We start from the raw sequence: 16,198 nt of genomic DNA on the forward strand, positions 1-16,198 counted from the left end.
GTTAGTACATCTGTATACATTACGAATTGACTGGGCATCTGTGGTCTGGCCTGGGGACTGAAACACCAATCACGAGTTTTTTCTATGGAAAAATGTACTTTGAATTTGAAATAAGCAAAATACATACAAACCTCTGGAACACAGCTTCTTCCTAAGTTGGGACCTGCCTAGAACTAAAGGTTTTCATTAAATATGAGTTGATAAGCTGTTACCAACATAAGATCAATAGTTAGATGGGCTTAAATTAAAATTACTTCCTACATATATGCCTTAAAAGTACATATTAGACTTAAAAATAGTTACTTCCCCAACTGGAGCAGTTCTGAATTGCTACAAAATGGAAACATGCTAGACCTAAATAAAACCTTTGAAACTGAGGAGATGTGTCCCTGTGAAAAATATCACCTTACTACACAGAGCACAAAAATAAAGGATTAGTTGGGTCTATCTGAAGAAAAAGGACACTAGAAAATAAAACCTCAACTACAATGAATGGCAAATCTCTTTTCAGAACAGAAGAGAAAGCAGTATCTGAAGGGGTAGGAAGCTCAAATGGTGACAAAAAACACCAGTGGCACTCACAGTACCTGTGTTGCAAGTGTCCTTCATCAGTCGGCACCGATCTTTGACAGAAGAGGCACTCCTTCCTAGCGCCGCCCCTATTGTTGCCCAGTCATTGCCATGCTTTATCCGGAGCCTAAAACAAGAGTCTGCCAATCAGCATTTGGTTCAACTGTTTTCTCCCTTCTAATTTCATCATTTATTCTTCATTCTTCTTCTTCCCATTTGACTGGTTTGGAAGTTGTGGGCAGCAATACTTTGAGAGCCAAAGTTTGAAAGTGTGGCCTTTTTTTGGGGTCCACAGTTGTCTGTGGGTGAAAAAAAAACAGGCAGCAATTGCCTTTTTCCTGGGTCAGAGAAGAAATAAGTAACTTGGATATGTGTTCAAAAAAGACCAAATTTCCCCTCAGGTTATTGACACAATTTCCCAGGCAATCCCCAGAATTTTCCCTTTTGAGCACTCCTAACAAGCTCTTCTCAGACACCTGAAACAGTTTCACAAGTCCTTATTATCACAAACAGGATCAGCCTTCGGGTTTTTTTTTCATGATCCATATAATCCATTAACCCATACTTTATGGTCCCAAAATTACGTTTCCTGCAAAATAAGACTGTATAAGGTAGAGTCAGCCCAGATAGTCAGTGAAGCATTTGCCAACTCGCCATTCTAAAGTAAGCCATTAGCACAACCCTGGTTTTGATCCTGGTGTGTAAGTTCCCCAGACTTAGTCCTCAGGTCACCAAGAATGGCGATCTAATCTCTTTTGTAACCCCTATTAGTGGTCTAAGGACGCATTACATTTAGTTACTAACAAGAGAAGACAACTCATGGACATGGCTACTCTGTGCAGATATAGATTTGATAAGTTCTTTACATGGTCAACTATGCTTAACAGCAGGATTAAATTATACTAGTCTACCAAAAATGTCTTGACATTTTCAAAGTAAAACTTTAGAAAACACAAAATATTAAAAAAAATTAAAACACAACTATCAGAATTAATGATAAAAAGAAAGTTAAACTTACTCCTTGAGCTTTTCAATTTCTTCAGGTGTGTATCTAGAAATTTAAAGAAATTTTTAAAAGATCAATTAAACAAAGAATGCTAAAACACTTAATAAAAATCAGAATTTCACTTAGGGAGCCAAATGTTAAGTCACTGAGCATATTGATAACATTTTTAAAGTAATCAATTTCAAAGTAGATTAATAAAAATCAAAATTAATGCCTCTATTTAAAAAAAACCCCAACAAATACTTTAAGCTATAATAAAAGTGAGCACTGTAACAATTTTCTCTAGGAAAATTCAGCATTTAAAACATATTTTCCCCTATGCTGCCTAACTCTTGCGCTATTTCAAGTTAGGTTCAGGTACTCTAATATCATAGCTATTCTGAAAGACTTATGGATGACATGGTAAACTGGAGCTAAAAAGAAAATCTATGGTCAATTCTCACAAGTCACTGAGGAGTTTTAAGTTCTCTTTATTTTCTCTACCCATGCACGGACAACTGACATATTCTTGCTCCATGTAAAGGCTTTTTTTTTAGTGGGTAAGTACTGAATATAGCCAATGCAATGTTCTTTTTAAAAGCAGTATCTAGAAAGCCACACTATTACTACCTAAAACTCCCAGAGAGAAATTTAAAATATGTCAACACCACCATATTATCATTTCATTGAAGATATGATGGCTTCCCACAGATATTACCGATATATAATATCGGTAATTATATCCAGAAATTTATATATCCAGAAATTTATTATATCCAGAAATTTATTTTCTACTCTGGTTTTATTTAAAAAAAAAACAAAAGAAGTCACTGACCTAGGAAATGTTATACTATAGAAATGAACAGGAAAAATGTTACCAATGAATTTAGAGTTCTTTTTACACTTCCTAAATCTTTAACCACTACTATACTTTTTATAATGTTACTTTACTACAAAGCAGACTTTGATGTATTAAGTCAGCCAAGTCTTAAACCTATATAAAGTAATTTAGATTCTAATTTCTAAAAGAGGCCGTATTGTAATGAGGTTTCACCGTATTTACAAAATGGACCTGGAGAATAAAAATATGAACATCACTCAACAGTAATTCATAACTATCTCCAATTAAGGCTTTGATCATAATTTTATTAAAAAAAGTTCCTTAAATATTTCCCCTAAATTACATGAAAACATGCAGCATTACAAGTTTTCATACTTTCCCACATGGTTTCTGTCATCATACATGCGAAGCACTCTTCTATAAACTGCAAACAAAGGCCGGTTCAGACCCCATGCTATAGTCCTGTAGAAATCTTTTCTTTCGTCTTTTGACATCTCAAAGATGATTTCTGTAGCATCTTTTATTCCGCGTGCCTAAATGGGTTACATTTCTTTGATTTAGGGATTTCTGATAAAATGCATATGGATATACTATGCTTTTTAAAAGTTATTTTTATGTTAAAATCATCAATGGCATTTAGAAAAATAACATATTGATAATTCATTAATAAGTCAAATATAAAGTTTAAAATACTGCAAGAGATAATACAATGATACTTAAGTATTCCAAAAATAAGTTGTATATAATTCAATAAAGTCCTGCCAACCCCTTTTTAAAATTACAAAAAATTAAATCTAAAGAAAGTAGAAAAGGAAGAAATCATAAGAACAAAATTAATATAATCAAATCAAGAGTAGAAAGGATAAGCAATGCTAAAAACTGGTTCTTTGAAAAGATCCATGAGACTAAATAAAAACAAAAAGATAAACTTATGGCAAAACTTAAAAAAAAAAAAAAAGGACAAAACAATACTAGAGATGAAAAATGGCACCTAAGGAGAGATGCTACAGAGATTAGTTGAACATTATGAAAATTTTATGGCAATAAATTTGAAAACTTATATAAATGTATGATTTCCTAGAAAAAGTCAACTTACCAACTGACTCAGGAAGAGAAAGAAAATCTAATAAACACAGACCATGAAGAAAATTTAATCAGTTATTAATAATTTTCCCACAATGAAAACACCAGGCCAAGATGACTTTACAGGTAAATCCTACCAAACAATTAAGAGAAACATAATTCTGATTTTAAACTATCCTAAAGATAAAAAGGGGGTGGGATTTCCCTGGTGACACAGTGGTTGGGAGTCCATCTGCCAAAGCAAGGACATGGGTTTGAGCCCTGGTCTGGGAAGATCTCACATGCCGCAGAGCAACTAAGCCCGTGTGCCACAACTACTGAGCCTGCGTTCTAGAGCCCGTGAGCCACAACTACTGAGCCCGCGTGCCACAACTACTGAAGCCTGCGCACCTAGAGCCCGTGCTCCGCAACAAGAGAAGCCACCGCAATGAGAAGCCTGAGCACCGCAACGAAGAGTAGCCCCCACTTGCCGCAACTGGATAAAGCCCACGCACAGCAACAAAGAACTAACGCAGCCAAAAATAAAAATAGATAAATAAATTTATTTTTTAAAAAAAGGATAAAAATCGGGGACAATTCCCCACTCATTTGGTTAGGCTAGCATAATCTCAATAGCAAAACCAGACAAGGGGAGTTTCAGAAAAGATCTTCTGGGCCAAGCTCATTCATTAAAATAGATCCCCCAAATCCTCAAAATATTTTAGCACACTGAACTCAGTAATGTATAAAAAGGTTAATAATCAATGCAAAAAGTAAGCTTACTCCAGGAATATGAGTTTGTATTAATTTCAGAAAAATTAGCAATTAATCACATAAGATTTATGGGAAAAAAAGTAAAATCTTAATAGGTATGGAAAGAGCAATCATAAAATCCAACATTCAAAAAGCATTAAGATTGTAATAATTATAAACAGAGTATAACCTTTAAATATTGTAAATCACTATGTACACCTGAAACTTATATAATATTGTATATCAACTATACCCCAATTTTAAAAAAGCATAAAGATTAGAAAAGAATCATTTACAGATGTTATATATGTAGAAACCCAAACATCTATAATCAAAAATTATTTAAGAGTACTTAGCAAGAATGCTGGTTACAAAATCAATGAAGTCATTTGTATTTCTAGACAAAGCTCATAAAAAATCTTTAAAAATTCCCACTAATAATAGCATCAAAATTAAAAAAGCATTAAGACTAAATCTTAGGCAAGTTATGCAATTCCTTTATGGAGCAAACATAAAACTATCAACTGACATTAAAGGGTAACTAATTAAAACGGAAAGCTATAAAATGTTCAAGAGGAAGTCAGAATATTACAAAGATGTTAATTCCCTTCAAATTGATTCAGATTCAATGTAGTCCCAATAAAAATTCCAACAGTTTTTCATTCTTTGCAGGTTGATTCTAAATTTATAATGGAAGAGCAAAGGGCCAAGAACAGCCAAGACATGAAGAGACCTGCCCCATCAGATATTGGGACTTCTGAAGACAGAGCTGTACTGGTGCAGGTATGAAACTGAACCTAAGAACAAATTAGAGAACCTAGAAACATATCTGTGGAAGTTTGAGTAGGACAAAATGGATATTGTAGACTGGGAAAAGACTGACATTCCCTAATGATGCTGGGACAATTATCATCCATATAAAACAAAACAAAACAAAAACAACCACAACCCAATAACACTGAAACCCTAACTCATACCCACAGGAAAAAAATCAGTGTGAAAGGCAAAACTATATATGTGAGAATATCTTTATGCCCTTGAGGCAGGGGAAGATTTCTTAAACAAGCTTGGAAAAACACAGAAGTAAAAAGATGATAATTTTGAAATTGGAATTAAGAATCTTCTTTCATCAAATGATACCTAGAGAGAAGGAAAAGACAGGCCACTAAATTGGGACAAGATATCTGTAACACAACCAAAAAACCATTAGTATCGAGCATACATTAAGAACGTCACAAAAAATAAAAGGATAAACCACCGCACAGAAAAAAACTGATAAAAGACACAAACAGGAATTTCAAAGAGGAAACACAAATGGCCAACAAGCATATAAAAATATGTAATCAGAGAAATAAAAATTAAATCCATAATAAAATACTATTTACACCCAAAAGATCTGTACAAATTAATAGCAAAAAACTAAAAAGAACCCAAATGACCATTAACTGTGGAACGTGTAACTTATGGTATATATATTTGCATGATGAAAGCTAAAAAAAAAAAAATCAACAGGGGATGGGTCTCAAAATCACAATATTGAACAAAAGAAGCCAGTTACAGAATACCCAGAGAATGAATCAACTTACGTAAATTTCAAAACAGGTAAAATTACACTGATATGCATTTTAAACACTCTTCTGAATGTATTAAACTTCACAGTAAAAACTTTAAAATTTCAGAATCTTTTCTAAAATTGTTTTACGCAGTTTCAATTCTGCAAACAATTAAACCTAAATATTTACAAGTACCTACATGCAAGGCACTGTGTTGTGGGATGATATTATAGTGAGATGAAAAGATTTTTCTGCCCTTTTTTTTGTTGTTGCTTGTGACAATACCTTATCCTTTTACCCAAAATATGGAATATATGACACCTAATTAATTGGTTTAAAAATAGCTCCACAATGTTCCTGTAAGAGCACCACATAATGAAAATCACAGTCAAAAATCAAAATCAAACAAATTAGCTTTTCCCAAGATCAGTACATCTTTTTGGACATTTCCTATTTCTGACAATTCTATCATCATTCTCCCAAACATCCTCAATTTTTAAAAAACCCTTAATTATTCCCACTCCTCATTTTCCTTCTTCACCAATATTCAGTCACCAGGCTTCCTTAGAGACTACTTGCTTATCTGCCTTTCCCTACCAATTCTATTTCAATTACTGTAAAGTCCTTACTACTCTCACCTGGTCACCTGAAATGGGTATCTAGAAGTCTTAATCATAAAGCTGAAAGAGTCCTTGGAAATCATCTACTCCAATCTCCTACACAAGAAACCAGCTTCTTAATTCCCCAAATTCAGTGTTTTTACCAATTCGTTGCTGCCTTATCTAAACCTGTAGCATTTTTCCAATTTTAACTTAAGTGTCTGTGATCAGTGGACAACTTTTAATACACTTCTAGATACATTTCAATGGTCACTATATTTCTGTTTCTCTTAAAACAATTAGCTTGGTGGGAAGGATCTTTCTTCACTAATAAAGAATTAAAAGTTTTTTACTCTTTATAATTTATAAAGGGTAGTTTGGGAGGAGTGCAGCTTAAAATTAAGCTTAAGAACATGGACATTCTAGGCAGCAGTGTATTTAAAATAGTAAAAAATTGTACATAAACTAAGTATCAAACAATAGGAGAATAGTTAAATAAACTCTGTACACTTCCCATTCCCAAACAGTGGTAATGGTCTCCATTTCAAACATGCACTATTTGAACATAACTCCATTACTGGGATGGTCAGCAAGTCTCTGGCAAGATTTCCTTGAGAAGGGCACAGATCTACCCGACCAAACTCTCCCTAAACTGAGTTACCAGTTCTTCTCATTTCTTATAGGATAGAATTCTAATTCTTCGGTCTGGACTTCAAAGCCCAAGTTCTAGAAGCTAATTATCTTGGTTTGGGTTAAAGGGGTTAATTTAACATACTCTGGGTTTGAACTCTGAATCCTCGACGCTCATCATTTACTTATGCTGTTCCCTCCAGCCCTACTCTACCCCTAACTCCCACCCCCTTCTTTAAAACTCAGCTCAAATCCTGCTCTTCCAAATATTTTTCATAACTGTCCTAATCCTGAGAATAAACTCTTCCTTCTTTGCTCTCATGCAGAATTAACAACATGTTATCACTCACAGGGCACAGAGCCTTATATCATTCTTCACCTGTTTTCAGAATTTCCACATGGACTGTTGGAAGGCATTTGAAAGCCAACACTATTTGTTAAAGCAATTCACATTTCTAGTGCTTCAAAAATTCTGTTTTCATCAGACATTTAATGAAGAGGATGACTAAGGTAACAGGATATAAGCCTGAATATGAAAATGAACTAAATTTTTTTTTAAAGGGGAATGATGTCATAAACTCATTCAAAGAAGATGTATATCTTAGACTTTACACAACATAAATTTAAACCTTAATTTATAGGCCGCTTGAAAAGATGGGGCTTTAAGATTCTGAGAGGCTATTAAAATTCTGCCTAAACTTCAGGGTATTAACTAAAGCAATTTTAAACTGAGAATTTCAAAATGTGCTTAAAAGTATAATCATACAACTGAGAATGATTAATCTACAACATATTAGCCAGTCATCCATTACATAATTACTGAAAAGCTCCTAAGTACTATATACAAAATGCTGCTTTGATATTTTTTGCAATTGGCGATGAAAAAATTAGTGAAACAAAAAAATATGCCATAAGATACCTTCAAATAGCGTTCAATATTGTTCATCAAAATATCAATTTCTTCCTTGGACCACATCCCCTGCTTCCATTTATGTCCTTTAAAAGAAAACAAGTAATGCTATAGAAAATATTATTCCTTGAGAGGAATAAAATGTAGCTAATTTAATGTCTCACTCATCTGAAATCTGAAAAATCCCCAGGTAAAGTTGCTTTTGTGACCTCTGGTTTTTAAGAAAGAATACATTTGACCCTACTAAACAGAGATAATGATAAGTAAAAGATTCATTAAAAATATTACTTCCTCTTAGTTACATCTCTTATCGTTTCAGCAGTATAGGACTTATAAGTACAAAAGCCAAATCACCCTCAAAACTTTCTGAAAAATTTCTCCAGTCAAAAATAAATTTTATGGGCAAAAAAACATGTATAAAAGATTCTAGGACAAGGTAAACATAATATATTGGATACCAAGTGAATAATTTATTCTTAATGAGTACTTACTGTACAGCGGTTGAAAACAATCAATTTACTTACTTTTTGTTTCCTTTCCTTACTTCAGAGTGGCATATACACAACCTCCACTTTGTTGTAGTAACTTCCTAGCAATCCTATGAGCACAGCAGCACTATGAACACCGTTACTTTAAACCTCTAAGCCACTTATCAGACCAAAGTTAGTAGCAGAACTTTGAAAAAAGGCTTGACTTCCTACTCCCATAAGCAATAACTGAATTGTCTTTTAAATGACCACTGTGCATCTGTTTATAACCTACTTCATATCACAGAACTAATGATCAATGATTGAAAAATGAATATTGGTTTCATGGTCCCATTCAGAGCCAAATTTAATTCAATTAGAAAGGCTCAATTACTGTAACTACTCAACCATAATTATGAAGGCCCAACTCAGAATCCTTATGACTACAAGCTCTTCCTTATGTCCATTTTTTCCACTGGACACTAAAATTCACAGTATCTCTTACCTTTGTTAGTTAGAGAATCCTTATCTTCTTTAGTTGTAAACCATGCTTGGCTAACCGCTGAAACCTCCTCATTACCCAAGGGAGATATGTCATCTAGTTGCTCATTCTGTAGAATCTTGAAAAGGTAAAAGAGAAAAAAAAAGTAGCAGCCTGATTTAATACCCAACCTGATTCATCTTTGTTTGTAATGCGAAGCACTATAAAACTCTAATAATGTGAAATCCATTTGTTTTAGATATAATAAAATTATATTCAATTTATAAAGACAAATATTTTCTTGTTCTTTTAATAAGACAGTATGAAAACAAAATTATCTGCATTAACAAAATATGACCTTCATTTAAACAAGTAAGTCAGTACTAGCAGCTTGAATTTTAGAGAATATTGGCTAAGATTCCATTAAGCATTTAAATTAATACACGATACTCAAAGCCATTTGTATATTTATATATGTAAAACAAACTCATATAAAATAAAATGGAAATGCTGGGGTTGATGTCATGATTATTCATGTCCTCACAGGTAGTTTGCTACCTAAATATATAGTCATCTGTAATGTAATCTGTTGCTAAATCTAAAGGATTAACAGGCTAACTCAAAAGATGCTACTGCAAAATCATGATCTGCTTATTGTTTACTGACAACTTTGTTTTAGCCAACCTCTAGAGCTGATTCCTACCCTCCTTAATGTACCTTCTTTCAAAGAACTATATGGTATTACTTTCTATTATTATTGCAGTAAAACAGTCTGTATGAGAAATGTGTAGTTAAAAAATAAGCTTTATTGAGATACAATTCACACATCATAAAATTCACCCTTTAAAGTATACAATTCAGTGGCTTTCAGTATATTTATGAAGCTATCACCAGGTACCATTTTCTTTTGTTGTTTTTTTTTAATTTATGTATTTTATTTATTTATTTTTCACTGCGCTGGGTCTTCGTTGCTGTGCACGGGCTTCAGTAGTTGTGGTAGGCAGGCTCAGTAGTTGTGGCTCATGGGCTCTAGAGCCCAGGCTCAGTAGTTGTGGCACACGGGCTTAGTTGCTCCGCGGCATGTGGGATCTTCCCGGACCAGGGGTCGAACCCCTGTCCCCTGCATTGGCAGGTGGATTCTCAACCACTGCGCCACCAGGGAAGCTCACCAGGTACATTTTCAATTAAGGACATACCTAATCCAGCAAATTCTGCAGGAACAAAGCTGTTTTTAAGAGACTTGGCCTTGAGCTAAAGAGAGCTATAGGGTAAGTGAAGAAGATTTAGCAAAAGTGATACCATATCAGGTATGAACCTATTATAGGCAGACCAGGATAAGGGGAGAGTCACATGCCTAGTGACCACTCAACCCAGTTTTGTCTCTGGATTGGATCAACTACTAACCTATGTCACTTTCCGGAGGTAAGTCCTAACAAAGTTTGAACTGTTTTTTGAGTAGGCAGAAACTGGATCTCTACTTCCAAGAAGATATGAAACCCATCTCACTTCGAAAACAGAGAAACTGTCCATGAACAATCAAAGCACAATGCTGTCACCTACTTTATTTTTATATTTGGTGGTAATGAATATTTTGTATTTATAAAAATGTTGTTTTTTAAAACCATAGGCAAAAGCTAGAAATCACTGGAACAAACATGAAAAGCTTTATAACCCTGTATTTATGCATCATACATTTTAGATCTTTTTCTTTTAAAGATTAAGAGGACTTTATAAAGCTGAGAATTGCGACAGACTAGACAGATGATATCCAAGGCCTCTTATATTATGAAGGTCACAATTCTGTAAGATTTGACACAGGAGTTATTCATCAAGGGCAATACAGAGACCTATCAAAAGACCATGATACATATAATACCTACTTTTAAGAAATGTAATGTAGAAAATATCCTGAGATGATCTCTTATATTAATTAGTTCATTAAAAGAATAAAATCACCATTTTCCAAAGTGAGTCTAAATATACAGCAAAGCCCACTCTATGAATCTCACAAATAAACCTGTCATGCCAATTAATCGCTGTCTTTGGGCAAACACTTAATGCCTTATGGCTCAAATTTTTCTGAAGAAGACTTACAATTATTACTTAAACCATATAATGTTAAACAGGAAAAGCCGTGAAATGAAGTAAATAATTATTAACTTTTAGTAGTAATATTCAGCACTGTCAATAAAAGTGAGTATAGAAGGAGACTTAGGTACCTGAAAGGCTATCTATCTATACTTAGTAATAAGTTTAGTAATAAGTATTTTAGTATAGTAAATAGTAATAAGTTTTATAGTATTTTACCCCCATTTTTCGCTATTTTATACATAAATCTTTTAAAGTTACTCAGGCTTTATTAGAATGCTGTTGCTTTCTAAATGAAGCCTTTTTGAGTTGGTTGTAGGGTTTCCTATCTGTAACATATACAGGCTTAGAAATCTAAAAATAAGTATTTCATTCACTAAGCACCTCTTGCAACCACAAAGTACTACATACATTGGGAATTTTTAAACTTTCTAATTGTTTTTCAAGCTCGTCCCACCAGTGGAATGAGGGAAGGGGCATTAGCTACTAAACTACGCGAAGTAACTACACCTAGATTGACACAAAAGGGCACAGCAAAAAGCACACTATTTCTGAACTTCTAACTGTGCTGACTTTCACTCCCAACCGAATATTAATCTTATTAAAAAAATTTAGAAATTATTATTTCGTTTATTAAAATGGTAATAACAAACCAAGAGGTTAATATTAAATTGTAATTCATTAAGTCTTCGGAAATAATCCAAACAAAACCGTATAACTTGTCTAACTAGCACTGCTACTGCTCAATCTTATAACTAGGTTGTAAACCAAATCACACATATGTATATAGTTATTTTCAATGTGCTAAAAATGGAATGGAAGTGAGACTACATAGTCTATGAATCTGAAATGAATTTGACAAGACCCATTTTGAAGAAAGAATGTGCCCTATTATTTCTGAGGGTTTAGAAAAAAAATTCTGTCCAAATTCCCACTGAAACCCAAGAGTAGATTATGAGATCTCCAGCCTGGCTCAAAGCTGTTTGAAGCATTCTGGAGACTTGCTTCTCTGGAAATCCTGTCATTCTGGAACCACTGTGAAGCTCCCCACTGCAAACCATTCACAGTACACTGACCTGAGATGTCTTTAGTCCCTGATGTTACATATCAACTTGTAACTACTTTACTTCTTAACTGAAGGGTCATTGGGATGCTTCACATACGAAAAATAATGGTACAATGTCTACTGTCTACTTAAAAGTATTTTATTAAATGAAGAGATGAAGCAAAAGGACAAGCTAGTAAAAAGAAAGAACAATCAGCCAGAAATACACTTACAAGTAAAATATATTTAAGCTGTTGGTTACTGAAGACAGCAAGGAATTCTGATTATTTTTTTTTTTATGAGACAAATACAGAAGTTCATGTAGGAAAAAGGGCTAATTATTATTTAACCTCTTAACATGCGGTAAAATGTATCTAGTCCTACAGGCACCAAAAGAAACTACCTTAACTACAAATGTTATAAATTGTATCGTTGCTTACAATTCTGAGACTCACATATGTGGGGACTGGAAATCTGAATGAATAAGTTCAACCTCTGTTCTGTGGTTGCTCCTTTGTCAGAAAGAATATATTCTCATCATTTTATCACCTAAGGTATGTGTAAAGGATAATCTTCTTGTATCCAGTAAAAAGACTTACTATACCTGGATCTGTGTCACAGTTCCCTCAGTAATCTCATCATCTGCCACCTCTGTGGTTGCAGTCATGGTCACCTCAAAGCTCTGATCATTTTCTGAAACTTCAAGAAAAAGAACAGTTCAACTCCAGAATAATAATGGCAGCTTCTAATTATTAAAAAATATACCCAAGGAACAAGTATGTGATCATCTAATTTCTTAACATATTCCTTGCCAATATATCTACACATATATATGTGTGTATGTATACATTCATATACACATATTTGCTTAACAAATATCTAATGTGCACCTAATACATGCTAGGCATTGTTCTCGGCAACAACAAACAAAAAACCAAAAATTCTGCCTTCACGGCACTTATAGCCTAGGGGGAAAGATACAAAATGAACACGATATTATGCTGGAGAAGTATTAAGGAGAAAAAATAAAGCATGAAAGGAAATGTGTTGGGAGTGGGGGAGAGTGTTTGAATTTTAGATAGGAGGCCAGGAAAAGTCACCAACACTTGGACTTTATCCATAAAGTCCATATATTATATATCATGCAGGTATATTGAGGAAAAACACTTCAGGCAGATGGAAAGCCAAGTGCAAAAAGGCTCTGAGGTGAGGGCCTGCCTAGATGGTTCATAGGAACAGCAAGGAGGACAGTGTAGCTGGCCAGAGCAGACCAATCAAGATACTGTGTGGGGACTCACAGACCACTGTAAAGACTTTGGCTTTAACTCTTTTCCAATGGGTTGACCATTGGAAGATTTAGAGTAGAGGAGTGGTATAAACTGAGTTTTATTTTAATAGGATCACTCTGGCTGCTAAGGGGAAAATAACCTGAAGGGCAGCACAGGCTGGAGGGAAATCAGTGAAGAAGCTAATTCAATAATCTAGGTAAGAGAGGTCAGTGGCTTGGACTAGAGTGAAGGCAAGTGAGGGTGATAAGAAGTAGTTCAAATTGTGCATACATGTTGATGGTAGAGCCAATAGGATGTGCGGATAAACCAAATATGAAAGTGAAAAGTCAACGATGGAACTAAAGTTTTTTATCTGAGCTACTGGAAGAATGTACCTGCCATTAATGAGATGGGGAAGACTGCAGAAGAAGCAAGTTTAAAAATGTAGGACGTTTCAGGAGCTCAGATTTAAACATATTCGTTTGAGATAGCCACTAAACCTCTAGAGTCAAGAGAAGTCTGGACTGGAATAAATCTGGGAGTCATTACCAGAGACAGGACTTAAAACCATGAATTCTAGGGAGTGAGTAAAAATGGAAAACAGAAGCAATCTAAGAACTGAGTCCTGGGGCACTCCACATTTAGAGGTTGCGGAGACGTGGACAAGTCAGCGTAAGAGACTAAGAAGGAATGGACAGAGAGAAATGTCTTCCCTGGAAGCCAAGTGATAAAATGTTTCAGGGAGAAGGGACTGATAAAATTGTTGAAAACTGTCGGCAGATCAAGTAAGACAAAGACTAAAAAAATCACCATTGGATTTAGCAACAAGAAAGTCTCTGGAAAAAACTAAAAAGAAAAGAAGAAAAAGAAAGTGTCTGGAGACATGGGGAGAACAGTTCTGGTGTAGTGATAGAGGTGAAAGACTGACTGGAGTGGGCTTACGGAACAAGGGAAGAAGAAACGGAGGCAATTCTTCCAAGGAACTCTGATCTAAAGGGAAGCAGAGAAATTGGATGGGAGCCCAAAGTGGGCTAAAAGGACGTTTTGAAGAAGAAATTATAGTATGTTTGTAAATGTTGATGGGAATAATCCAATAGAGAATGAAAAATTGATGATTCAGAGGAGAAAGGAAAGAATTGCTACAACTATGTCCTTGAGTAGACAAAAGGGGTGGGATCTAGTACACTGAAGGGTTGGCCTTAGCTGGGTGAAAAGACAGAATATATGGACATAGATACAAGTCAGTGTGTATCTATGGTAGTGGAAACTTACAGAAATTATTTTCTGGCCACTTAAATTTTCTAGGTAGGAAGCAAGGCTATCAGTTGAGAGTGAAAAAGGTAGAAGTAGTACTGGAGATTTCAGAATGTATTAAACAGTCATCTTAGAGTGGGAGAAAGAACACTAGATAAGTATGGTATGACTAGCAGGCAACATTAAGAGCCCATTTCAAATTAATGATCATAAATTTAAAGTGAGACTGGTCAGCTTACTTGTGCTGTTTTTCTCCAATCTCTTTCAGTTAGCTGTACCAGTATAGACATAAATAGGCAGACAAATTGAACCAGGGTTGTGGTTTCATCAAAGAATGATGAAGTGAGGGGAGGAAAAAAGGATCTGAGGGTAAATGCAAGACAATGATTATAATGATTAACCATGAAAAACTAGGTAAGGAGGAAACTAGGTAAGGAGGAAACAAGGATACAAGTGAAGGAATAATTTAAAAGTGGTAAGGTCAATGGGTCCCAGTGGGGCAAAGGATCGCAAAAGTATGAGAGGAAGTAATCTGGAAGATAGGAATTAGTGGTAGGAAAACAAAATCTGAAGTAATTACAAATAGACTCCAGTTAATATGCAATAGCAAAAGTGGTATGGGAATGACAAATGAGGCCTTGTGAAGAACAAAAGGAATCAGAGGCTTAGTAACTCCAACAATCCTCTACGAATAATCACTAAGAGTTTTAACAATGAATAGGTAATGGAATAAATGTGTGTAGATGATTGCAAAAAGAAGTGGTAAGTTATCTACACTGATTAACATGAGAGTTAAGAGAACTTTTAAGGCTCAGATAACTTTTTATCAGTTTTATAAAGCATGTAAAGAAAACCTGAATATTAAAGTTAAATCATTAAAACTAATATTCATCTCCATGAAGTCCAGCATAAATTACTCGTGCATTTAATCAGTCCCAGATGATGGTGATAGATATAGGACTTCATGCTTTAGTGTGACTTTTTTTTTTTTTGGCGGTACGCGGGCCTCTCACTGCTGTGGCCTCTCCCGTTACAGAGCACAGGCTCTGGACACGCAGGCTCAGCGGCCATGGCTCACGGGCCAGCCGCTCTGCGGCATGTGGGATCTTCCCGGACCGGGGCACGAACCCGCGTCCCCTGCATCGGCAGGCGGACTCTCAACCACTGCGCCATCAGGAAAGCCCTGTGTGACTTTTTTAAAATGTAGAAACTTTCCTAAGTTGATTTTATCAACATACTTTTTACAAATCCAGGGAACTTCAAGCCACTCTTCATAAATTCAGTCTTATTGTAAATTAGGCTCCAGAATGTCCTCTTTGGTGATGCTATGACCCAACATCAAATAGCTCATGGGCTTTAATGTCAACACACCATAAAATAGAACAAAATATCGTGTAGTTCAAACCTACAATAATGTTCAAGGCACTCTAACCAAATCAATTAACCAGTCAAAATTTACATCAAAATAATCACTCAAAAATTCTGGCTTAATTAAATATTTTTATTTTATTTTATAACCTGTGGATGTACTGTTCAGCATGGTGACTACAGTTAATAATACTGTACTGTATATTTGAAAGTTGTTACAACAGTAGATCTTAAAAGTTCTTATCACAGGAAAAAAAACTGTATTGACAACTGTGTGGTGAAGGATGTTACTAGACTTATTGTGCTCAACATTTTGCAATATAT

The 16,198-nt window shown here is 34.8% G+C and overlaps 1 protein-coding gene across 4 annotated transcripts in view; it reads right to left on the minus strand.

Moving 5' to 3' along the window:
* DMTF1 (cyclin D binding myb like transcription factor 1) overlaps positions 1-16,198 on the minus strand; it is a 43,457-nt gene that overhangs the window by 13,171 nt on the left and 14,088 nt on the right. For all 4 annotated transcript variants that reach the window (XM_030857009.2, XM_030857011.2, XM_030857008.2 and 1 more), the window contains 6 exons: positions 12,589-12,683; positions 8,876-8,990; positions 7,913-7,989; positions 2,772-2,929; positions 1,589-1,621; positions 588-697 (listed from right to left, as the gene is read on the minus strand). In XM_030857009.2, the coding sequence (XP_030712869.1) occupies positions 588-697; positions 1,589-1,621; positions 2,772-2,929; positions 7,913-7,989; positions 8,876-8,990; positions 12,589-12,683 (588 nt within the window). The remainder of the gene's footprint in view (positions 1-587; positions 698-1,588; positions 1,622-2,771; positions 2,930-7,912; positions 7,990-8,875; positions 8,991-12,588; positions 12,684-16,198) is intronic.

This window comes from Globicephala melas, chromosome 9 (genome assembly GCF_963455315.2).
Source record: "Globicephala melas chromosome 9, mGloMel1.2, whole genome shotgun sequence".
NCBI classification, from domain to species: domain Eukaryota; kingdom Metazoa; phylum Chordata; class Mammalia; order Artiodactyla; family Delphinidae; genus Globicephala; species Globicephala melas.